At 34.7% G+C, this 26866-nt stretch overlaps 1 protein-coding gene across 1 annotated transcript in view; it reads left to right on the plus strand.

Moving 5' to 3' along the window:
* The window catches only part of RSBN1L (round spermatid basic protein 1 like), an 87227-nt gene extending 60826 nt beyond the window's left edge, over nucleotides 1-26401 (plus strand). The window contains exons 4-8 of the mRNA XM_027539766.1: nucleotides 6538-6675; nucleotides 10620-10762; nucleotides 16943-17110; nucleotides 22349-22457; nucleotides 22537-26401. Of these exons, the coding sequence (XP_027395567.1) occupies nucleotides 6538-6675; nucleotides 10620-10762; nucleotides 16943-17110; nucleotides 22349-22457; nucleotides 22537-23178 (1200 nt within the window). The 3' untranslated portion in view covers nucleotides 23179-26401. The remainder of the gene's footprint in view (nucleotides 1-6537; nucleotides 6676-10619; nucleotides 10763-16942; nucleotides 17111-22348; nucleotides 22458-22536) is intronic.
* The last annotated feature ends 465 nt before the right edge of the window (nucleotides 26402-26866 follow it).

Here is a 26866-nt window from a genome sequence, read left to right on the forward strand (position 1 = left end):
TGGCAGGTGGTTTCTTTACCACTAGTGCCACCTAGGAAGCCCCTAATTGGGGTATAGTTGATTTATATTATTATTAGTTTCAAGTGACAAAATAGTGCTTCAGTTTCTTTAGATTATACTCCATTTTAAAGCTCTTATAAAGTATTGTCTGTATTGCACATGGTGTACATTATTTCCTTGTAGCTTATTTATTTTATACATAGTAGTTTGTACTTAACTCCCTGCCTCAGTCTTGCTCGTCCCCCTCCCCCCCCACCCCTCTTTCCATAGGTAACCACTAGTTTTCTGTATCTATGAGTCTTTCTTTTTTGTTATATTCATTAATTTTTTAGATTCCTTATATAACTAATAACATACATAGTATTTATCTTTCTCTGACTTATTTTACTTAGTAATATCACTCAAGTCTATCCATGTTGTTGCAAATAGAAAAAAATGTATTCTTTTTATAGCTGAATAGCGTTCAGTGTGTGTGTCTTTGAATGTGTATATATATACACACACACACCATGTCTTTGTTACCCATTCATCTGTTGTTGGACACTTGGGTTGCATTCATATCTTGGCTGTTGTAAATAAAGCTGCTTTCAACCTTGGGATGCATTTATTTTTTTGAATTAGCGTTTTCATTTTTTTTTAATATATACCCATGAATGAAATTGCTAGTTTTTTGAGGAACCTCTGCTGTTTTCCACAGTGGCTACACCAATTTACATTCACATTAATAGTGTACAAAGGTTCCTTTTTCTTCACATCCTCTCCAACATTTGTTATTTTTGATCTTTTTGATGATAGCCCTTTTGACAGGTGTGAAGTGATGTTTCACTGGAGTTTTGATTTGCTTTTTCCTGATGATTAGTGATGTTGAACATCTTTTCTTGTGCCTGTTGGCCATCTATATATCTTTTTTGTAAGTTCAGGTCTGGGCATTTTTTAATTGAGTTACACTGTATTTTAAAATGCGGATTACTTTCTCAAGCTAAGATTGTGATGAATTTAATTTTTAAAATTTAGTTTTAAATTTAAATATATTTATATCCATTCTATTGAGGCATCAGATTATTGTCTTTAATATTTGGAGAATCAATGTTTAGAAGAAAATTCTTTTTTGTTTTAAACCCGATAGCTAAGTATGTGCAATTTATATAGAGACCATACTTTCTAGTGGAATGTATGTGTGGATTGCTTTTTGTTTGTTTGGTTTTGCTGTGAACTGTTTCACGTGAGGGGTCTTGGTTCCCCTATCAGGGACTGAACCTGGACCCTTGGCAGTGAGAGATCATGGAGTCTAACCACTGGACCACCAGAGAATTACTTATCTGTGGTTTTAGTAGTGGACAAACAAAAGTACTTTACAGTTTTAGCACATTTTGGTGAAAAGGGAAGGGACTTGTGCTTTTATTATAGCAAATTATATGTGTAAATGAATTTTACATATATATGTATTTTTCCATGAGATGACAAGAAATATGAAGATTCAAGTACCATATTTAACATTATAATCCAACATGTAGAGTCTGTATTTATTTTATTCTTTAAAATTTAGTTTTTTCCATATATCCTTTGAAATATTTATGAATTTTAATAGGACAGACTTCAAAAAATCATCAACAAATATAGTGTTGTTTTAGGGGTGTCAAACATAGGAGAGGAGGAAAAATCAAATTTGTTTTAATCTATTGTGTTAAAGTTTTTAACATTTAGATCTGTACTAATTTAGACATGTGTTTCCTTTTATTTTACTTTCAAACAAAGAACAACGTATGTGAACTTGGAAATTAATGTAAAAGTGGAAATTTGAATGAAATGAGATGGCTAGGTCAGTAATGTTCTCTTCAGTCAGTGAAATAATCATTCCAATCTAAAATAGCAACATCTGGATAAATCAAAGTAAAGTACTTAAGTTATAAAATATATCTTTAATATTACCACCAAAGAAGCTTTACCCATTCTTGCTGTTACTAAATGTTGCATGTTTTTACTTAACATTTAAACACAGAAATTTTATTCAAAGAGGGCTGAATGTTAAACTTGTTAATAGTAGCTCTGTTTTTCTAATTATTAACAGTATTTATCCTCCTCTACAGTTAAGTAATGTTATAGTAGGTTCTTTTTTTAATGTTTTAGAATGGAAGTAATTTGAATTGCATGGAAACCACTTGGTAGACTCCAAAGTCTATTTCAGTTAGAGAAATAAATTATTTCATGTATAGTTTGGCCTGTTTTTACCTATTAAATAAACTGTAATATTTCAGATTAATATTTCCTCAGAGAAGATTGTCTCTGACTCCTAAATCTCTCCAAGCACTAAAGAGCATCCTTTCCTTATTAGTCTGTCTTTTGAATGTGTGTCAGTTCAGTTCAGTCGCTGAGTCGTGTCCGACTCTCTATGACCATCCCAGGCCTCCCTGTCCATCACCAGCTTCAGGAGTTTACTCAAACTCATGTCCATTGAGTTGGTGATGCCATCCAACTATCTCTTCCTCTGTCGTCCCCTTCTCCTCCTGCCTTCAGTCTTTCCCAGCATCAGGGTCTTTTCAAATGAGTCAGTTCTTCTCATCAGGTGGCCAAAGTATTGGAGTTGCAGCTTCAACATCAGTCCTTCCAATGAACAGTCAGGACTGATCTCTTTAGGATGGACTGGTTGGATCTCCTTGCAGTCCAAGGGACTCTCAAGAATCTTCTCCAACACCACAGTTCAAAAACATCAATTCTTTGGCACTCAGCTTTCTTTATAGTCCAACTCTCACATCCATACATGACTACTGGAAAAACCATCGCCTTGAGTAGACGGACCTTTGTTGGCAAAGTAATATCTCTGCTTTTTAATGTGCTGTCTAGGTTAAACCGGTTGTAACTTTTCTTCCACCATCTGCAGTGATTTTGGAGCCCAAAAATAAAGTCTGTCACTGTTCCACTGTTTCCCCATCATTTACTATGAAGTGATGGGACCGGATGCCATGATCTTCGTTTTCTGAATGTTGAGTTTTAAGCCAACTTTTTCACTCTTTCATCAAGAGGCTCTTTAGTTCTTCACTTTCTGCCATAAGGGTGGTGTTATCTGCATATCTGAGCTTATTGATATTTCTCCTGGCAATCTTGATTCCAGCTTGTGCTTCTTCCAGCCCAGCGTTTCTCATGATGTATTCTGCATATAAGTTAAATAAGCAGGGTGACAATATCCAGCCTTGACGTACTCCTTTTCCTATTTGGAACCAGTCTGTTGTTCCATGTCCACTTCTAACTGTTGCTTCCTGACCTCCATACAGATTTCTCAAGAGGAAGGTCAGGTGGTCTGGTATTCCCATCTCTTTCAGAATTTTCCACAGTTTATTGTGATTGTCACAGTGAAGGCTTTGGCATAGTCAATAAAGCAGAAATAGAAGTTTTCCTAGAACTCTCTTGCTTTTTTGATGATTCACCGAATGTTGGCAGTTTGATCTCTGGTTCCTCTGCCTTTTCTAAAACCATCTTGAACATCTAGAAGTTCTTGGCTCATGTATTGTTGAGGCCTGGCTTGGAGAATTTTGAGCATTACTTTACCAGCATGTGAGATGAGTGCAATTGTGCAGTAGTTTGAGCATTCTTTGGCATTGCCTTTCTTAGGGATTGGAATGAAAACGGACCTTTTCCAGTCCTGTGGCCACTGCTGAGTTTTCCAAATTTGCTGGCATATGGAGTGCAGCACTTTGACAGCATCGTCTTTTAGGATTTGAAATAGCTCAACTGGAATTCTATCTCCTCCACTATCTTTGTTCGTAGTGATGCTTCCTAAGGTCCACTTGACTTCACATTCCAGGATTTCTGGCTCTAGGTGAGTGATAACACCATCGTGATCATCTGGGTCATGAAGATCCCTTTTGTACAGTTCTTCTGTGTATTCTTGCCACCTCTTCTTAATATCTTCTGCTTCTGTTAGGTCCATACCATTTCTGTCCTTTATCGAGCCCATCTTTGCATGAAATGTTCCCTTGGTATCTCTAATTTTCTTGAAGAGATCTTTAATCTTTCCCATTCTATTGTTTTCCTCTGTTTCTATGCACTGATCACTGAGGAAGGCTTTCTTATCTCTCCTTGCTATTCTTTGGAACTCTGCGTTCAAATGGGTATATCTTTAGTTTTCTCCTTTGCCTTTTGCTTCTCTTCTCTTCACAGCTATTTGCAAGGCCTTCTCAGACAGCTATTTTGCTCTTTTGCATTTCTTTTCCATGGGAATGGTCTTGATCCCTGTCTCCTGTACAATGTCATGAACATCTGTCCATAATTCATCAGGCACTCTGTCTGTCAGATCTAGTCCCTTAAATCTATTTCTCACTTTCACCGTAGAAACAGAAGGGATTTTATTTAGGTCATACCTGAATGGTCTAGTGTGTGTATTCCAGGTCTGAATGTGTGTATTCTTACATATACTCTCTTGGAAAGAAAAGAGTCCAGCAGGCCATCCATTCATTTGACTTTTGTTTTAAGAGTATGTTAAAAGTACCCATTTCCTTGTAAGAGGTCTTATATTCAGTTGTGTTGCAGAAGGATTCTCTCACTGGAAATTCCTCCTTCTTCAAGTTAATTCGTTGATAATTGAGTCACTGCGCAAATCATTAAGTTGATCATTGTTGATACTGTGATACAGTAGAATGACCCAGATGGATGGCAAAGACTGGATTCTGGGTTTTCTAGAACTGGTTAACAGTTTAGACAGTAATCGAAATTTACACAAGACGAAGATGTTTGAATCACAGAAAATTAACTTAATTGTGTGAAGTGTAAATCCTGCCTCTCAAATATGTCTTGTAAATCAAATGATACATTTCAAAGCACTTGAAAACTTGTGTTTAACAACAGAAGGTGTTTGATTTCAGTGAGGTATTTATGAATTTTAATACAAGTCTTTTAATTTTAATCAGTCTCTCAGAAAATCATGCTCATTTGCAGATCCAGTACTGAAGCCACGATCTCAGAATCAGCTAACAAAATTGATACCAATCCTGATAATTTTGCTAAATTTTAAGTTGATATTTTTAGCTTTGTTAGACTGCATTACAGAAATGCATAACAGTGATTAATTTTACTTTTGTGGTATGTTAGTATATCTAAACATCTAGAGCCTAAATATTGTTGTAACGTCAGATACTCACTTTCAGTTCTGTCAGTATTGGAGATGCTAGGAACTTTTGGGAGGCAGGAGAAAGATCAGACCATGAGTACAAAATGGGCACACAGACCCCAGCTTTTTTTTTTTTTTTTTTTTTGTAACTTGAAGAATTTGGCTAACGTTTTATATTTCTGAGAAGTGAATTTATGGCACTTCATGAAAACTTAACTTTGAAATTCTGGTAAATGAACTTATTAAGGAAATAATGTATCATTGATAACACCGGTTTGCTTATTATTCTAAAAAATAAAATTATCTAGTGTTTTAGTCAAATATTTTGTTAAGATAGAACTTTAATTGTCCCGTTTTTGATGTAGGTGGGGGCTTAGATATTTTGATACATAATGTGTTTACCAACTGCGGGTGTAGGGATTCATCTTGTGATCTGAACATATTTTAGAGTCTGTGTCCCTGATGTGATGAAAATTTACTCATCTAGATTTACCTGGTGTATGGGACTTCACATTTTAAAACTGGAATAGACCCAGGTAAACTGAGACAGTGTTATTTCCCTAAAGTTAGTGGCCATAAAGGCTAATCCAGAGAAAAAGATGTTTATTTATGAAAGGAATTTGTTTTGCTTTAAAGATACTTGTGTTTACTAGCGTTAGCATGTGAGGGTTCTCTGTAAGGTCTGGATGTACTTTTGAAATTTAGGACCAATGATTCTTGAGGTATAGCCTCTTTTATTTTGGTTTAAATTTGAATGATAACCATTTGCTTACACTGTACAGGTGGCTTTACATAATTACTGTTTTCTTTGGAAATCTGAGATCAGTCTTTCCAGTTAAAGAAACTAAAACTGAAGGAATTTAACTGATTTCTACCAGCATAACTGGTAGATAGCAAATGTAGATTTGGAGCCTAGGACTTTTGGTTCTCCAGCTCTAGTAGGTTTTCATCAGAGAAGTATAAACTGAATCTTAGATTAATATGCTGAGATCTAGAAAGGAACATAATTCCTTTTTGACATTCAAAGTACTGATGATGCACTGTTTTCAGAGGGTCTGTTTTTGAAAATTCTAACAAAAAGGTATGAACCATTTAGGAAAATATAGGTATAGGAACTTTTGAATATAATTTCAGTAGCATTATAGATCAAATAATAAACTGTTGAAAGGAGGAACTATATTGTCGGGAAGTATGCTGTTTATCTCAACTCTGTTTTCATAAGCAGTGTGTAGTAATAACTAGAGAAGGTAAAATGCCTCAATTTTGTGCAGATTTTTTTTTGTTGTTTGTTTTACTGTTTGTAACAGGCTTTTTTGTTTTATTTTGCTTGCCTCACATTTTGTTTTAAAAATCTGAGATAGCATACATAATTTAGGATTATGCAGTGGTAACAGGAATTGTCTTATGTTTAATGTAATTAAATCCATATCCTTCAGGTAAAAAGAACATATTCTCACGGTACTTATAGAGCTGGCCCAATGAGACAAATCAGCTTGGTGGGAGCAGTTGATGAAGAAGTGGGAGATTACTTCCCTGAGTTCCTTGACATGTTGGAAGATTCACCATTTTTAAAAGTAAGAGAAAACAGTGTGAAGCAGTCTAAGTCATGGGTGTTAACTTTCATGCTACAAGTGATTCAAATCATGGCTTCTTCAGAATTATAAAATTTTTGATTTCAGTTGATTTGGCAGGAAGGGAAGAAGAGGTGAGAAACTAAAAGTAATTCTTGTGTGTGTGTGTGTGTAACTCTCAGGTACTAATTCTAATAGCAAAGCTGAGTGGTAGATCAGAAAATAATACTTGCCTGTAGCTGCCACTTTAGGAAAATAAGTTCCATTGGTTTATCACCTTTTTATAAACTTGAGTGCCAGAGGATTTAAAAGTACAGGATAGATGCTTCCCACAGTGTTTGCAACTGGGGAGTGACAGTTTGGGTGTGTGGAAAACTGGCCTGGCAAGTTGTATAACTGTATTTCAGCTTTGGAGATCCTAGCTGGGTTGGGCAAACCAGTTAAACTTTCTGGGCTTCAGTGTCCTCATCAATAAAATAAGGTATTTAAACAATGCAGCTTTAAGACCGCTTTAAATTCTTTAAATGATTTTGAGCTGGATTCTGTTTTCTTTCTTCCTTTCCTCCCTTCCTTTTTTCCCTTCCTCCTTTATTTTTTCCTCCCTTTCTTCCTTTTTCTTTCTTTTCCCAGCAGTTCCTACATTCCAGAAAATATTTCTTCTTATGGGCTGCTAGCACTGTCCTATTGAGAGAAAAATCTCTGAACTATGTAGTTAGGTCAGTTATTTAATCAGTAATTCAGAGGTCAAAGTGTGACAAGATTAGTTTATCTCTAATACTTGCTACATATTCTGTAGAACATTTCTCTCTCTCTCTCTGTCTTTTTAACTTCTCACTCAATTTTCTAGCCTATGTGTGTATATATATCTTTTCCTTTTTCATCCTACTCCATTTTCCTTTTATTTCCTTTTTTGTTCCTTTTAAACCATTGGTTCCTTGTCTGTTTCTCCCAGCTAGGGACATGGAATTTGGTTGCATTTGAGTGGTATTTTAAAAATACCATCATTTCTTTTACAACATAGCATTTCCTTTATATTCTCAGAATTGAATTAGAAGTTTCAAGCCTCGTTCAAATTTATCAAATTTCTTAAGATAATAAGCTTTCTAGACTTGTAGCTGCAATGCAAGATGCTAGAATAAATGGAACTATATCAGAGTTTTGAGTGACTATAAATTAGACCTAGCATTCTATTCATACTTAGTCAAACAAGTGGAACCAAAATGCCATGAAACTTTTAGTTAAGCAAAAATTCATAAGTTTTCTAAAATATATATATACATAGTTTAGAAACATAAACTGAAATGGGAGCACCAAATGTGAAATAGAAAAAGTGAAACAAGCTAAATAAAAATTAAAGATCATCATACTATTGTTTTTAAATATGGCTGCTTCATTAGAATCACATTTGGAACTTTGGAGAAGGGGGAAAAAAATGCCTGGGCATTTATATTTGACAAAAAAATTACAAGATAATTCAGTTGTGCATCTGGAAAACAGGAAATTAACATGCGATACAGTTTTTTTTAACTAAAGTACAGATTTTGTTCTAATTTCAGAACATTTTAAGCTAGTGTCCATTATTTGTTTTCATGCGTTATTTTTAAGAGTCCACATCATATTTAATTGCATTGAGCAGCTACCGCTGCATGCAGCAAATTCTGATAAATTCTTTTTTTCATTTTTATTTTGTTACAGATGTTTTCTAATTTTCCTTGTTATGGCTTCTTAGATACACCTGTCATTTAAAAGTGGATGCTTAATTTCCAAATAGATGGGTTTTTAAAAGTATGTTTGATGTTAATTTCTCACTTAAATGCTTTTTTTCCTATAATCACCATCTTTTAACTTTATTGAGGCTTTTCCAATGGTAAGTCAAAGATTTCTCTTGGTAAATATCACATTGTACTTGAAAATATGTGAGTTATTTTCAGATATCTTTTGATATTGATTTCTAACATAATTCCACAGTGATAAGAGAACAGATTATGTATGATTTCAATACTTTCAGATGATGAAATTTTTGCACTGTTTTATGTCTTGGGATATGTTCCAGTTTCTCCTGGTTTATATAGTCTATGGGAACTTGAATAGGATTTGTATCTCGTTGTGTGAAAATTCAATAAATCTTAATTATTTTGAATTGGTTCATGGTGCTTTTCAGGTCTCCTGTATTCTTCTACTTTTCTATTAATTTTATTAATTTTTGAGAGTTTGATATTGAAACTACAACTAAAAATCTTTGTTTACTTAAAAAACTATAATATATACTAGAACTATATGTAACTTTGTTCTGTATTTTCCAAGTCTCCTGTAAATGTTATCATACTTTCATAATTTAAGAAATAAAGAAGAAAAAAATCATTTAAATATTTATATTTCAGATTTTAATTTTAAAAGTAAATGAGCTAAATAAATGCATTCTTTCTGGAGAGATGTAATTTGACAACCTCCCCTTTTTGAAAAGGGGGGTAAAGTTTATAAATACCCATTTTTTCACCATTCAATGGACAGTGACTCTTGGTCATTTCTCGGTTGCTCCTGTTTTCAAAGATTTTAATCCCTGGTTTTAGACCAGCAACCTCTTCAAGAAACTACTACATAGAAATAAATTTTAATTTTGGTTTAGTTTTCCTCTTTGTTCTGTTAGGTTTTAACTACTCAAAGAGGTAGCCCTCTTTTATCTGAGGTATCCATTTTTTAAAACTCAGTTGGTCATTTTTATAGATTGTCATGGAAGATAACTTGCTTATTTTGCCAATTTGTTAACATTATATTGTCAGGTTGGTTTATTTTTCTTCCTTGGTTCTTGCCTCGTTGCAACAAAAATTTGTAACGACTGAGTAAAGGGTTTAAGACAACTGACAAGTTACAGCTCAGTTCAGCTCAAGCAGGCAGATCTTTTATTAGACAGACACCCCCAAAACATGAGAGCAGGCCCACCCCAAAGGAGTCTTCCTTTTCCATCTGGGTTCCCCCTTTTTATACTTCCAGTTTCTTCCTTTGGGTTATGCCCTCTGCAAAATAGGGCTTGTACTCACCACCAATCAATGAAAGGGAATGCAAATGGGCATACAACACAACGCAAGGCCGATTGACAATTGCAAGTCATATAACAGTGGGCTGTGTTGTTGATATCTTTCCAAAATTCAGTCCCTTAAAATCAGATATAGTATTTTTATGAACCCTTAATGAGCTCCTAACTGCCTAAGATTACTTGGGGAAGACCCTGTGGTTATTTTGTATCCACTGTGGGCCTAGTGCCCATGTGCAGGAGTTGGAAAAGTCTCTTGTTAATTTTGTAGCATATCTGTACACTCGCCTATGTGTGTCTATGCTATGCTATGCTATGCTAAGTCACTTCAGTTGTGTCCGACTCTGTGCGACCCCATAGACGGCAGCCACCAGGCTCCCCCGTCCCTGGGATTCTCCAGGCAAGAACACTGGAGTGGGTTGCCATTTCCTTCTCCAGTGCGTGAAAGTGAAAAGTGAAAGCGAAGTCGCTCAGTCATGTCCGACTCTTAGCGACCCCATGGACTGCTGCCTACCAGGCTCCTCCATCCGTGGGATTTTCCAGGCAAGAGTATGGGTTTTAGAGATCAGCTTGTATCCCTTTCAGCCAGGCCACCCCTTGTGCTCATGCTTAACTTCCTGCTTAACAATATGACCCATATATTTGGTAAAAAGAGTAACAAATGATGAATACAGTGAATCATACCTCTTGCAGAATTGGAGAAGTGGGGGAAACCATCCAAGAATAATTACTCTCTTGATGTATCTGAAATAGAATATTTTGAAGGCAAACTTATGAATATATAGAAATATATTTAAAACAGGTACCTAATTCAAATGTATATATGAAATTTTGTGAAGGACACAGTAGTCTTTAATGTATATTTGAAGATTTGTTTTAAAAAATAATCGATTTCTATGTCATTATTTGCCTCTAGTGTACACTGCCCTGGGGGACACTATCTAGTTTAAAATTAGAGAGTCGGAAAGATAGTGATGATGGTCCCATCATGTGGGTGCGCCCGGGAGAACAGATGATCCCTGTGGCTGACATGCCAAAGTCACCTTTCAAAAGGAAAAGGTATGTTGGATACAAATGTTTATTGCTGGGAATGAGTGGTTATACATTGTTATGTATGCATTTGTTTAAAGTTGGAGGAAGAAGATAGGGAAAGTTTAGAGCATAATTGAAATGTAAATTCAAAAATGGTTATCCATGCTGATATAATTTCTTATAAATATCAAATATAAATAAAACATGAAAAATACAGGTAAATGACAAATTGTAACCAGAGATGGGAAAAAATGTCATTCACAACAGGGACATTATAACCTGTATTGGAATAAATTGAATAAATATTCAGAAACAAATTTAAATAATATTTTAAGAAAATAAAACATCTATGGAGAATATAAAAAAAGATCTAAGCAGATGTTTAGATCTGTACTCTGAATTGAATACAAATGGTAGTCCTTTAGAATTTTAGGATTCATTTGGACTCACACTTCCAGCACTGGATAAAATAATTTTAAAATTCATATGGAATAACAAAGTCAGCAAATAGTCTAGAAAGCTGTGAAAGAGAAGATACATGTGAGGGGGGACCTTATCTTACTCAACATTAAAAATTACCATAAAGGTCAAAAAGATCACTGGAATAGGATAGAGTACACAAATAGATCAAAGTATAATGGGAACTTAAAAAAAGATAAATGGGAAAAAAAGGTTTATTTAATGAATAATGCTGGCATAATTGGAAGTCCATTTGAAGGGAAACCAAGCCATAACCCCAGTGTTATATAGCAAGTAAGGGACTTGAACATAATAAGTAAAAAAGAATAAAAATATCAGAATAAAAAGCTTAAGAGAGACCTTCCTAAACAAAGATGCAAGAATGTAATGGTGATACTATTGTGAGAAAAAAGACATCAACACAACAAAGCTCAAAACTGGATATTTGTAACGTGACAGACTAAAGATAATATACAAAGAGCATTTCTAAATGAGAAGAAAAATGTGGGGGAAAAAAAAAAACCCAATAGATAAATAGGCCCTAGGTAGTCAATCGTATATTCACTTCAGTTCAGTCGCTCAGTCGTGTCAGACTCCTTGCGACCCCATGAATCGCAGCATGCCAGGCCTCCCTGTCCATCACCAGCTCCCGGAGTTCACTCAGACTCACGTCCATCGAGTCAGTGATGCCATCCAGCCATCTCATCCTCTGTCGTCCCCTTCTCCTCCTGCCCCCAATCCCTCAGAGCATCAGGGTCTTTTCCAATGAGTCAGCTTTTTGCATGAGGTGGCCAAAATATTGGAGTTTCAGCTTTAGCATCAGTCTTTCCATTGAACACCCAGGACTAGTCTCCTTTAGGATGGACTGTTTGGATCTCCTTGCAGTCCAGGGGACTTTTAAGAGTCTTCTCCAACACCACAGTTCAAAACCATCAATTCTTCAGCGCTCAGCTTTCTTCGCAGTCCAACTCTCACATCCATACATGACCACAGGAAAAACCATAGCCTTGACTAGATGGACCTTTGTTGGCAAAGTAATGTCTCTGCTTTTGAATATGCTATCTAGGTTGGTCATAAGTTTCCTTCCAAGCAGTAAGCGTCTTTTAATTTCATGGCTGCAGTCACCGTCTGCAGTGATTTTGGAGCCCCCAAAGATAAAGTCTGACACTGTTTCCACTGTTTCCCCATCTATTTCCCATGAAGTCATGGGACCAGATGCTATGATCTTAGTTTTCTGAATGTTGAGCTTTATCACTCTCCTCTTTCACTTTCATCAAGAGGCTTTTTAGTTCCTCTTGACTCTCTGCCATAAGGGTGGTGTCATCTGCATATCTGAGCTTATTGATATTTCTCCCAGCAATCTTGATTCCAGCTTGTGCTTCTTCCAGTCCAGTGTTTCTCATGATGTACTCCACATATAAGTTAAATAAGCAGGGTGACAATATACAGCCTTGATATACTCCTTTTCCTATTTGGAACCAGTGTGTTGTTCCATGTCAAGTTCTAACTGTTGCTTCCTGACCTACATATAGGTTTCTCAAGAGGCAGATCAGGTGGTCTGGTATTCCCATCTCTTTCAGAATTTTCCACAGTTTATTGTGATCCATCCACACAGTCAAAGGCTTTGGCATAGTCAATAAAGCAGAAATAGATGTTTTTCTGGAACTGTCTTGCTTTTTCGATGATCCAGCAGATGTTGGCAATTTGATCTCTGGTTCCTCTGCCTTTTCTAAAACCAGCTTGAACATCTGGAAGTTCATGGTTCACGTATTGCTGAAGCCTGGCTTGGAGAATTTTGAGCATTACTTTACTAGAGTGTGAGATGAATGCAATTGTGCAGTAGTTTAAGCATTCTTTAGCATTGCCTTTCTTTGGGATTGGAATGAAAACTGACCTTTTCCAGTCCTGTGGCCACTGCTGAGTTTTCCAGATTTGCTGGCATATTGCTTTGCTTTTCGCTTCCCTTATTTTCACAGCATCATCTTTCAGGATTTGAAATAGCTCAACTGGAATTCCATCACCTCCACTAGCTTTGTTCGTAGTGATGCTTTCTAAGGCCCACTTGACTTCACATTCCAGGATGTCTGGCTCTAGGTGAGTGATCATACCATTGTGATTATCTGGGTCATGAAGCTCTTTTTTGTACAGTTCTTTTGTGTATTCTTGCTACCTCTTCTTAATATCTTCTGCTTCTGTTAGGCCATACCATTTCTGTCCTTATCAAGCCCATCTTTGCATGAAATGTTCCCTTGGTATCTCTAATTTTCTTGAAGAGACCTTTAGTCTTTCCCATTCTGTTGTTTTCCTCTATTTCTTTGCATTGATCGCTGAGGAAGGCTTTCTTATCTCTCCTTGCTATTCTTTGGAACTCTGCATTCAAATGGGTATGTCTTTCCTTTTCTCCTTTGCTTTTCGCTTCCCTTATTTTCACAGCTATTTGTAAGGCCTTCCCAGACAGCCATTTTTCTTTTTTGCATTTCTTTTCCATGGGGATGGTCTTGATCCCTGTCTCCTGTACAATGTCACAAACCTCTGTCTATGGTTCATCTGGCACTCTATCTATCAGATCCAGTCCCTTAAATCTATTTCTCACTTCCACTGTATGATCATAAGGGATTTGATTTAGGTCATACCTGAATGGTCTAGTGGTTTTCCCCACTTTTTTAAGTCTGATTTGGCAATAAGGAGTTCATGATCTGAGCCACAGTCAACTCCCGGTCTTGTGTTTGCTGACGGTATAGAGCTTTTCCATCTTTGGCTGCAAAGAATATAATCAAGCTGATTTTGGTGTTGACCATCTGGTGATGTCCATGTGTAGAGTCTTCTCTTGTGTTGTTGAAAGAGTGTGTTTGCTATGACCAGTGCATTCTCTTGGCAAAACTCTATTAGCCTTTGCCCTGCTTCATTCCGTACTCCAAGGCCAAAATTGCCTTTTATTCCAGGTGTTTCTTGACTTCCTACTTTTGCATTCCAGTCCCCTATAATGAAAAGGACAGTTTTTTGGGCGTTCGTTCTAAAAGGTCTTGTAGGTAGGTTTTCAACTTCAGCTTCTTCAGTGTACTAGTTGGGGCATAGGCTTGGATTACTGTGATATTGAATGGTTTGCCTTGGAAATGAACAGATGATTCAGTCATTTTTGAGATTGCATTAAAGTACTGCATTTCAGACTCTTTTGTTGACCATGATGGCTACTCCATTTCTTCTAAGGGATTCCTGCCCACAGTAGTAGATATAATAGTCATCTGAGTTAAAATGACCGATTCCAGTCCATTTTAGTGTGCTGATCCTAGAATGTCAACGTTCACTCTTGGCATCTCCTGTTTGACCACTTCCAATTTGCCTTGATTCATGGACCTGACATTCCAGGTTCCTATGCAATATTGCTCTTTAGAGCATTGGACCTTGCTTCTATCACCAGTCACATCCACAGCTGGCTATTGTTTTTGCTTTGGCTCCATCCCTTCATTCTTTCTGGAGTTATTTCTCATCGCTTCTCGGCCTTTTGGCTAAGATCAAGTGTGGAGTTACTTCTTCAATTGTATATTAAGTGTATGTTAAGAGAATTATGGGATATTGTTTTTACCCATTACATTGGCAGAAACTATTAATAGAGATTATATTACAGGGTGGTAGGTATGTGAGGAAACAGGGTCATATATATTATTGGTCAATGGGTGAGCTTCTGTAATAATTTTTTTAAATCATTTTTTAAAAGTAAAATAGCTCATAAAGCTTAACACATACACACACACACTCTCTCTCTCTTTCTCTTTGAACTACGATCCGTACTTTTGGGACTCTGTCCCCAAAAATAAATGCACTAAAGGTAAATATATAAGAATGTTAGTTGCACCATTTATTATAGTGAGATTGAGTATAAAATGATCTCATTGTCCATTATTAGAATGGTTGAATTCATTTTGGTATATTCCTATGAAAGAATGGGGCTTCCCTGGTGGTTCAGCTGGTAAAGAATCTGCCTGCAATGCGGGAGACCTGGGTTTGATTGCTGGGTTGGGAAGATTCCCGTGGAGAAGGGAACAGCTACCCACTCTGGTATTCTGGCCTGGAGAATTCCATGGACTGTATATAGTCATGGGGTTGCAAAGAGTCGGACACAACTGAGTAACTTTCACTTTCACTTATAGAAGAACGCAATGAAATAGTTAATTTCATAGTATGAATTTTGTCTTTTGCGCTGAAAGAATATCTGATGAAAAGAGCTAAATGTAGAGTATATGTTAAGTATGAGTCTATTGTTATGAAAAGAAATAAAAAACGTGTATAAGAGTATATATATGTAAGCACAGAGAAAAGTGTAGAAAAATGTACATTAGGTTAACATTGTTGGGAATGGAGTAGGTGATCCTGGGGGAAGTAATATCTTTTTTTTTTTTTACATATGTAAAGATGATCTCTCTTTATTATTTAAAAAAAAATAGGGAAAAATGGTGATAGAGTGAAATGTAGGTTACGTGAGAGCATGGACAATGTTGTGCTTGTTACTAATGTCTCTAGCACCAAAACAAAATGCCTGGTGGTTAATAAATAAATTTTTGTTGAATCAAATTTTTACAAGTTCATTTTTAAGTTGGGAGTAAATGGTAAACTTGGTATGTATTTCAATGGTTAATTTAAATTTATCAATCATTTAGAGAATCCAAAGGCCTCTCCCCAGAACAATGCAGATGTACATAGACTGTTACATGTAATTTAAGGGAGTTCACCAGCCCCTTGAGGAACTCAAGGATTAAAATCCATGGTATATATGGTCATTTCCCATCACATTATAGTCTTACCAACTAATGAGAACATTGCCTTAGGCACTGTGCCAAATGCTTTTGTTTTTTGCAAATGCTTTTAATAAGTCTCAATTCATTAGAATGTGGTATAATGAGAGCAGACTTGCTTGTTTGAAAACCTGTTAGCTTTTCACAGAAAGCAACATCATCGTCTAGCTTTCTGATATCTGTAAAACATTAATCACAAACAGGAAAAAAGGATATTAAAGCATTGCGTATGTGTCTGTGTGTCTCTGTGAATGTTTGTATAAAACTTTTAAGACAAGAGTGCGCAAAGAGCAGTGAAGTAGTAGAGATTGAGGGTGGGAAATAAAGAGAAACAAAAGGAAGAGTGACTCTAGGGGATAGACTAGGATGAGATAAGAAAATAATGGGGGCAATCCTGATTTGTCTGTGTAAGCAAAAGAAAAATCATACAGGCTGATAAATAAGATGATGACTCCCAAAGTAAATTCTTCTCACCCTGTTCCCCTTCTGCAGCAAAATTTGAGAGGGTTTCTGCAGTGCGTGAGGCTAGGTGGTAAACAGTTTTTGTATACGTATGGATTCTAGAAGGTGCGTGGTGGAGGAGAGGGCCAGTGGAAGATGTCTGTTCTCCACAGTGGAGCTAAAGTGTTTTCTGTTCCCTCCTACTTCTGGTAAACTGTGTGTGTTTTATGGAAGCACTTATTGCCAAGTGTTTTCTTGCTGTTTATATTTTGGTATTTCTCCCATAAGAATATAAACTCCCTCAAGAGTAAGGAATTTGTCTTATTCACTGCTGTTTTGTTGACTAGGTCTAGTGCCCAGGTAGTACCTGACTTACAGTAGGTAAATATTAATGCATTTTAAAAAGTTAAACCTGTGAATGCCTTAATACAAACGTTTGAAGGCAGTTAAGCCTTAATATTTAAGCCTACCTCTGTCTCTTTATCTACATATATATATGTAATTTTTTTTTAAACAGAACTACCAATGAAATAAAAAACCTGCAGTACCTACCTCGAACTAGTGAGCCCCGTGAAATGCTCTTTGAAGACAGAACAAGAGCTCATGCAGATCATATAGGACAAGGTTTTGAACGACAGACTACAGCTGCTGTTGGAGTGTTGAAGGCTGTGCACTGCGGAGAGTGGTATATGTTAACTACTGCTATTTAATGGCTTCGAAACTTTTTCTTGAGAAGTTTTTCAGTAATTCTTCCTAATGTGGGGAAAAAGATTTAATTTTCCTGTATTTGGATATTGTTTTTGTGTAATTGCACTAAAGATTTTCAGCTGATAGAATCTAGATTCTGTCTTTTGGATTTGACTGAAATAGTTTGATTTTCTACCTGACTGGAGTTGAAAACAGTTGTCTTACAGTAATGGAAAACCCAAGGTTCACTTGGTGCTTACTATATGTCCATTTACAAATGTTCAGTTAATTTTCTCTGCTTTTTGGCTCATAGTTTTTACACAAAGAGACTAAGGACTCAGGACTATCAAGTAGTATCATAGTCATATAGCTCATAAGTGGTAGAGCTCAGTCTGATTTCAGAACTGACTCCAGCTTCTTGTGTTTTTTCTTTATACTGTTTTAACTTGCTGTCTTTTTCAGGTTTGGTATCTATTAAGTGTTTGTTTACCTTAGTATATTAATATTTTTCCAGCTTTGCTTGCAAATGTCACTAAATCTTTTGATAGATTAGAAAAAATGGATAATTTTCTTAAGGAAAATGGGTAATATACTTAAGGTGGTTGTCTCATACATTAAGAGAATTTCCATTTACTAAATTGATCAAACCTGTAGAGCAAAGCTATATTTATACTGTAAGGTAACTTTGGTCAATTAGGTTTTATTTTCAAATTGGGTATTGTTTGGGTATGAAACTTAAGTTGAAATATGCTATTTTGCTTATTAAAGCAGTTGAATTAAATAATTAGAATGTAAGAACGTTTTCTAAGTAAAAAGAAACTAATTCTGAAAATATAAAGTGTCAATATTGTTGCATAGATTTCTAAGATGTTTTGAATAATATGGCCTGTATTTTCTACATGAGGAAATTGTATTTTCAGGAGTTGTGAATACAAAATTGACCCTATGTTCAAAAGAGAAAATTTAAAGTAATGTGTTATAAATTAATACTGAATGGGGAAGCCAGTGTAAACTGACTTTTTTCCTTAACATAAATGAAGGAAGCTTTATCAATTTCAGATATGCAAAGTAGCTAGTACCAAGCTAACACTATGAGTTCTTTAGGAAAATGATGTTAATAATTTATTAGTTTATGATTCAATAATAATAATAATTTATAATTGTGTTTAAGTTAAATGGTAATATCTATGGTGATTCCCATACAGTTTCAAAGCTCTTACTATAATCTGGTTTAAAATGCTAATTTTGTCAAAGAGTAAAGGCAAATTTGTTTGTGGAAATCATTACAACAAACCCATTTCAAATTAACGGGATTTTTCTTGAATGTTTGGTAAAAAGATTTAAGAGTGGCATCAAAATTTATTAGAGTGAAATCTGATTTATAGATAGTACTCAATAAAGTTAGCCACATATTTATATTTTTCCTCAGAGATAAATGTTCTTGCTTCTTGGCCTTAACTTTATTTAAATCTCTTTCAAGTTTAATTATTGTTCGTGTTTGCTTTTTCTCCACTTTATATGTGATTTGATGTTGGAGATTGTTTCCTGTCCTTCATAGGTCCATCATAGTTCACTATAGTGACTGAACTAAAAAGTACTTGAATCTAGCAATTTCACAGTGAAAAAGCCTATTGTCAAATTATAAATATATTAGGGACCAGATTTAAGAATATTCTTGAGATAGATTTTGGAATGAGATGTTGCTAGTTATGAATTTTCTCACTTTTGTAAAATACAGTTTACTTTATCTACCAGTGCTGCTTTGATCTCTTAGTATTATACTAAAGATGGTAAGAAAATAATTTGGTTGATACTTTTAAGATGGTTTCATGGCTCTGATGCAAACACGGTTTATGATCGCTTTATTATTGATTCTTGCTGTTAACTTAAGCTATACTAAGGAAATTGGAGCACTGTCTTAGTGTTCTTAACTTAGCATTCTGAGTTCTTTTTTTCTCAAGGAGACATTAGGTATTAGATTCTTGATTTTATCTTAGAGCCTGGCTTAACACGAATTTGAGATAAAAGACTTCAATTGATTTAGACTATAAAGAGATCTTTGGAGAAGGAAATGGTAACCCACTCCAGTATTCTTGCTTGGAAAATCCCATGGATGGAGAAGCCTGGTAGGCTACAGTCCATGGGGTCGCAAAGAGTCTGACACGACTTAGCGACTTCACTTTCACTTGCATAAAGAGATCTTAAACTAGATAGACTTGTGAAGTGTTGGTCAATTTTATATCACTTTTTAGTATTAGGAAGACAGAATTCACATAGATTTATAAATTTAAGGTTGCCTCTTTGAATTCAGTTTTTTGAAAAATTAACTACTGGAATATAATTTATATTCAATAATACAAAACTTGTTATAAATATACAGTTAGATGTGTTTTCACTAATATATACAGCCATGTTAACCACTTTCAGAACTGAAATATAGACCATTTTGTTTTTCTTGTATCCCTTGACAGTTAATCTCTCCCCATTCTTACTCGAACTTGAGACATTTATTAACCTATTTTTTGTCTTTGTAGGTTAGCATTGCCTAGTCTAGAATCTCATGTAAATAGAATCATATATTGTCTGACTTCTTTCACTCATCATGATGGTTTTTAGATTTATCTAAAATCTAAAATTTAGTGTTAGGTGTCTTAGTAGTTCATTCCTTCTTATTGCTGAGTGGTATATCATTGTATGGATATATCACAATTGATTTATCCAGTCACCTGATGATACACATTTGAATTGTTTCCAGTTTGGGGTTTTTATGAATAAAGTTCTTATGAACATTTCCTTACAAGACTTTGTGTGCACATATAACTTCATTTCAGTAAATACATAGACATGGAATTACAGGGTCTTAGAATAAGGTAAAATAATTGTGTGTAGAGATAATACTAAGTCTACAAAAGAAGTACTAGAATTTATCTAAGTCATAAAATAAGACAATATTGAAAAGTTAGTTGTATATAACTATATTTTAGCAGTAAATACTTGGAAACATTTTGAAAATGAAAAGAAAAAATGCCAGCGTATAGTAAAATAAAAATTATAAAATACTTAGATTAATTTTTTTAAATAAGTGACTTACACTAAAAACTACAAAGAACCAATGAGAAAAATAAGATTTATAGAAATGTTAAAGATATACCTTGTTTATGGATTGAAAGACTCCATATTATATGTCAGTTCATTCTTTTTCCCCACTTTTCTTTCTTACCTTTTTTAGTGTTTTCATTATACCTCCACTGACTTTGCAGGTGGTACAGTGGTAAAGAATCCACCTGCCAAGGCAGGAGACACAAGAGCCGTGGGTTCCATCTCTGGGTTGAGAAGATCCCATGGAGTAGGAAATGGCAACCTGCTCCAGTATTCTTGCCTGGAAAATTCCATGGACAGAGGAACCTTGTGGGCTTCAGTCCATGGAGCTGCAAACAGTTGGACACAACTGAGCATGCACTGTTATACTTCCACTATTTGTTTAGTAGTGGTTGCCCTAAAGTTATCATAGTGTATCTTTAAATAATATTATACCTTTCTATGTAATGTGTAAGAATTTTCAACAGTGTACTGCCATCTTTCCATGCCCCCAATTATGGTCTCTGTGCTAATTATTATTATACATTTTGCTTTCTATATTCTATAACATCACCACCCCCCCCATATGTTGCTTACTTTGGCATTAAGGATATATTTCTGAAAATATTTTTAAAAAAGAATAAAATAACTTTATATTTACTGTTACTTGCATTCTACATTCCTTTGAATAGATCTACATTTTCATTGAAATATCATTTTCCTTCAGCCTGAAGAAGTTCTTTAACATTCTTTGTTGTGCAGTCTTCTGGTGACAGATTCTTTGTCCTTATCTGAAAATGATTTTATCTCAGACTTTCTTAAGGATATTTTTTGGGGTATAGAATTCTAGATTTACCTTTTATTTCAAATACTTTAAAGATAGTCAGCTTTCTTCTGGTTTGCATTGTCTCTGACGTAGCCTGCAATCATTCTTACGCTCTTTCCCTGTATATTAATATGACACATAAGTTTTAGATATTCTCTTTATCACTAGTTTATTAAAATAAATTGGTTATGATTTGCCTCAGTATGATTGGGGGGGTGGTATTTATTTTGCTTGGAATTTTATTCCAGAATCCATTTTGAGCATCTTTTATAAACATGTATGTGTATATTCTTAATTAATTGAAGAGTTTGGGGGTTTTTAGAAGTATAATTAAAGATACTATTAACCTCCGCAAGTAGAATGGTAACAGTTTATTTTATAAGCACTAAAAAGAGTTTAGGGATTTACTGTATCATTGCAGTTATACGTCTAGATTGAAAGAATGTATTCCCTTCCTCTCCATATTTACCTCTGACTTCTGTGTTGTGTTTTTAATTTCATACTTAATTTGTTGAAGTACTGACCTTAACTATAAACACTTAGGTTTTTGATTTGCATAATTTAACCAAGTCAAGTCAATTTAATTTTTCAAAACATCGTTACATATAGCCATAATAAAATGAGATGAGGCTGCTCCTGGAAATCCCCACCTCTTTCCAAGAGTCCTGATGACATGTCTTCCTTCTACCCCTTAAAATTTCCTTTGTTCTTCTCCTTTCCTTGATCAATGAATAAAGTTTCTGCTCTGTTATGCCTGTATATTATAGAAATAATAAAATGAGTTGTTTTTATCCATATTTAGGTTAAATCTCATAGTGTTATCCTTTGTTTAAATATGTAAAGTGGTCTTCTAATTACAATTTATTTCTAAGATAATACTTTGATTTTTGACCTAAACTAGTTTTGCTTTGAATTAATATATAAATGTGTGTGTCTCTATATATATGGACACACACACACACACACATATATATACACATGTATGTGTATATATATATATGGCTGCATTGAGTTGCAGCAAGCAGGATCTTTTGGATCATGCAGGATCCTTCATCTCCGCACATAGACTCTCTAGTTGTGGTGCACGGGCTCAGGAGTTGTGGCACATAGGCTCCGGAGTGTGTGGGCTCAGTAGTTGTGGTATGCGGGCTTAGTTGCTCCATGGCATGTGGGATCCTGACTATGAATGGAACTCACGTCTCCTGCATTGCCAGGTGGATTCTTCTTAAGCAGTGGACCACCACGGAAGTCCCTTTTGCTTTGAATTTAATAAGGACTTAGCCGAGTGAAACATTAATGGCAGACTCTTCATTATCTCTTGTTCTTTTTTAGGCCTGATCAACCCCGAATAACCAAAGATGTAATCTGTTTTCATGCTGAAGATTTCTTAGAAGTAGTTCAACGAATGCAGTTAGATTTACATGAACCTCCACTGTCCCAGGTATATTTAAAACTATTATTATCCTCAATTTAATTTTTATTGTGGAAAAGACTTATTGGTATTTTGTGTTTTGTTTTAGTGTGTCCAATGGGTTGATGATGCAAAACTTAATCAACTGAGGAGGGAAGGCATTCGCTATGCCAGGATTCAGCTGTATGATAATGACATTTATTTTATTCCAAGAAATGTTGTTCATCAGTTCAAGACAGTTTCAGCCGTATGCAGTTTAGCATGGCATGTTCGGCTCAAGTTGTATCATTCAGAGGAGGACCCTGCTCAGAATACAGTTACTCATGAAACAGGCACATCACCAGATTCTACATCATCAGTTCTTGGACCTCACACTGACAGCACGATTTGTGCTGTAAGCAAAACCTCCTTGGATTCTATTTTTTCAGACAAACTTCATTCTAAATATGAATTACAGCAGATTAAACATGAACCTGTTGCATCTGTAAGAATCAAGGAAGAACCTGTGAATGTTTATATTCCTGAAAAGACTGGAGCACCGAATAATATGGATAGCAAGAACGTTAAAGCAAAATTGGATCATGTTCAATTTACAGAATTTAAGGTTGAAGTGGACTCTAAATTTGAAAATAGCAACAAAGATTTAAAGGAAGAATTGTGTCCTGGAAGTCTCATAAGTCTGGTTGATACAAGGCAACATAGTTCAACACGTTCAAATCAAGAGAGAAAAGACGATGACATTTTGTGTTAAATTTGTACATACCATTTAAAATTTTTTTCTTAAACTGAATGGTGTAATAAAGATTCATGAATTCTGAAAGCAAGCCAAGGACTTGCTCCCAAGTCTGTTACAAAATATAGTTTAAGTAGCTTTGTAACATTCCTCAGTGCCTGTCCATAACTGTGAAGTAGCAAAGCACTTAGGGCCAGATGCACTGAAAACACTGCAGGTTTAAACAAAAGCAGTCTTTGAAAAATCATTTGAGTGGAGTTGTAGGTTTTAGAATAGAGCTGACATTACCATATATATATATATATATATTTTGTAATATGAGCCAGAATTCTTTTTTGACAATTAAGCCTTTTCCATAGAGTTTATTTATACCAGTTTTTTTTTTTTTTTTCACTTTAAATGTGTCAGCACTGTAGTGTAAATAGCTTTTAAAAAATCTTTTTAGTGTGATTTATACTGAAATGTGAGCCACTTAATAAAGGTTCATAACAATAAATATGTTTTCTGTTGAGTCTGCCAAAAAAAAAAAACCCATTCATTTAAATCATTTATTTCACCTGTTACGTTTTTGCTGGTATATCAAGTGCTAATGGAATGCAAGTGTATGTATTCAAATCTAGTTAATATTTAAGTTTCCCACACTGTGCAAGCATTTTTAAAACCAAGATTCAGTTATGAAAGTATATTTATGTGTGTGTGTGTATGTATGGGAATATATATATATGTTACCATATTTTGCATAACTTCTTAAATTGCTGAATGAGTATGTGAAACTTCCTATACTCTCTGGAATATATTTTAAAATATTTCAATGTTAAGAAAGCAGTTTAGGTAATAGAAAAATGTTATAAGTTGGGAGAAAAAAGGTATTTTAGTGGTATCTAACCCTTCTAACTAATGAAGTTATGTGGCCAGATTATATAGCCCTATTAACGTGAATTTTCTTTGTAGTGTGTGGAATAAGAAGTTGAGAAAATTTTCTTATTAATCAGCACCTATACTGTATCTAATAGTAGCTGGGAAAAAATGTTCAGTTACAGAAAGTTTAATTGTGTGCAGTTAAAATATTTTATTACATATTTCTTGAGGAACAGGAGAAAAAGATGGCAAATATAGCATATTAAAATAAGAGCAGTGACTTAACTACCATATACAGAAGTATAATTAACAAAATAAAATTTGTTACCTGATCTTTCTAAGCATCCCTCTCCCTACCTTACTAAAGTAAACAACTTAGATTTTTTTTCTTTGAAAAGAAGCTCTGGAAAGTAAAACTGGCATAGGAAACAAGATTGCCAGTGCCTCGCCAAAGATGATTAAAACAAATCTCTTCAATGATGGACTTTAGCACTGTTTCAAATTGCTTTCATTATTGTAATAAAAGTCAAGCAAATGTCTCTATTGTTTGCTTTGATGTTAAGAACTCTGCATTTGCAATTTATTTTCTTCTATTTGAATTTGGTATTTTTCTGGGCACATGCTTTGGTTGATTACTTTCAGCTGGAGTTCTTTGTGCTGCTGCCTTTTGAGCTTGTGTAGCTATTCCCATTCAGTGGCTTCTACTCTGGCCCATAAAGCTGCTTATCTCTCTGATTAGGGAGAAGCCACTTAAAGGCATTTCGCTAGAAATCATAAACTGTAGCAATGGTGTCATTTCTGACCTCCAATTTAAAAGGGCAGGCAAATATTATACAGAAGTATCAGTGGTTTGTAAGAAATCAATCTATTTGCAGCATATGAATTTTCATGGAGGAAGGAATCATCAAATGTAATCATCAAATGTAAATCATCAAAATGTAAATAGGGTTTTTGTTTTATAACTTTCTTATCTTGCTTCTCGCTACCTTTATCTTCAGTTTTAAGCTAAATTTATGTATTTACATCTACTTTGGGGAGAGACAGAAATTTATAATAAACCAGTATTGAAAATTGAGAGAGAATGTGATTAAAATGTTTAGGTTTTTCTTTTTTTAAGTGAAGGGTGGCATATTTAACAAGGTTTGTTTTAGCTCCACTTTTCCAGTGTCACATGCATAGATGCATGAGACCATACTGTAAGAAAATGTCTTTAGGATATCCCTCCAAAATATATGAGCCTTAAACTTTTAAAGACATATGTAAAACAACCAGAGTGGTTACTTTTTAAGTGTAGTTTCCTATTTAACCTATTGTCAAACTTCTCCATATTTTGAAAATTTAATTGTTCTGTAAAATGCATACATCCCCTTAGAGGTGAAATACAAGTCAGTGAACCCAGATTTTCAAGATTCAGCCTTGTTACGTTGAGTCATGCTTATCTTCCTGTCTTACAGATTATAATTTTAAAATTCTCTCCAGACGCAACCTGAGAGTTTACTGGCTCCATTTGCTACACACAAATAATTCTTATTTCAATATTGTATTAAAGTGTTCCTAGCTAGTCCACTCCAGTTCTTTATCGGAACAAAACTTTTCTGCTATTATTTCCAGTTTCTTGGACCAGAACAATAAAGCACATAAGATAGTTTCTATATGAACTACACTATATGGAATAAATGTTATTATGTAAATTATTAAATTGCTATACAGACCTTTACAAAAAAAAAAAGCAAAACTAAGGTACCTCAATGGTGTCTGCTACAGAGATTTTTTTTTTTCTTTTTAATTATTTTTGGTCATATCCTTTTTGGTAAGTAATATATATTCCATACTCAGGTTAGCTATCAAAAGAATTAAGCATTTGTGATCTTTGGTTGAAAACTTTTACTAAAGCCATATTTATTATCTTCTTTGTCGCTACAGCTATTGACCTTAAAGATTAGGTTGATCTAGCACAGCACTGTGTGTGTGTGGTTGTGTGTGTGCGTGCATGTGTTATAAAGTTATTGGAAATACTGTTATGCTTCCACATATATTCATTTTTTTATCCATTCTGTAACTGTGGGGAGGGTTGGTCATGGAAGGTAGGAAATATTTTATTTCTTGGGTTAAGTATTCAAGGTTATTTCATTAGTGTTCCTGAATGTAAACAGGTTTTTCTTGAATACTTAGAGCAGGTAAGATCGTCTTTGTAAATAATAGATTAGCACTCTTCTGGTATACTTGGGTTATTTTTTGGGGTAATTTCATTGTCATGTAAAGCAAATATCAGTTTATTTTGCATTTAGCAAAGGTGCAGGATTTATTTTTGAAGTTGGAGAGGAATTTTCCTTGTCTTCCATCTTTTAATAAATACTAAAATTGATAATTGTAATATTTTAAATTTGTTTTGTAATTATTCTTATATTTGACATTTCATTTTCATCTTACCATATTTGAAAGTTCTTGTTTATCTTCAACAGAAACCGTAAGATCTTGAAAGTGATTCAAATCTGAAAACTGTTTTTTCTCTTAAAAACTATGAAAAGCTGACTTCTGTCAACAGAGAAAAGAATAGTAAAGCTCACTTTAAAAAAGGTTGCTAAACTAGGAAGGTATGGGTGCTGGGGTGTAATGGTAAATTGCCTCTCTTTCCTGTAGACATGATTGTTTTTATCTTCAGGCAGAAAGGACAAAAGTGCCATTGTTTTCAAAATACTTTTAGCCTGGTAAAGTGTTACTTGATGGGTTTTATATGTAGCTCATTCTTAATCTTCTTTCCTCTTGTTTAACTTCTGTTGGTATGTAAACAAAATTTTACTGGTTTTAGAATGTCCTATGAAAGAGTTATATTAGAATGTGCATAAGA

This window comes from Bos indicus x Bos taurus, chromosome 4 (assembly GCF_003369695.1).
Source record: "Bos indicus x Bos taurus breed Angus x Brahman F1 hybrid chromosome 4, Bos_hybrid_MaternalHap_v2.0, whole genome shotgun sequence".
Classification (NCBI taxonomy): domain Eukaryota; kingdom Metazoa; phylum Chordata; class Mammalia; order Artiodactyla; family Bovidae; genus Bos; species Bos indicus x Bos taurus.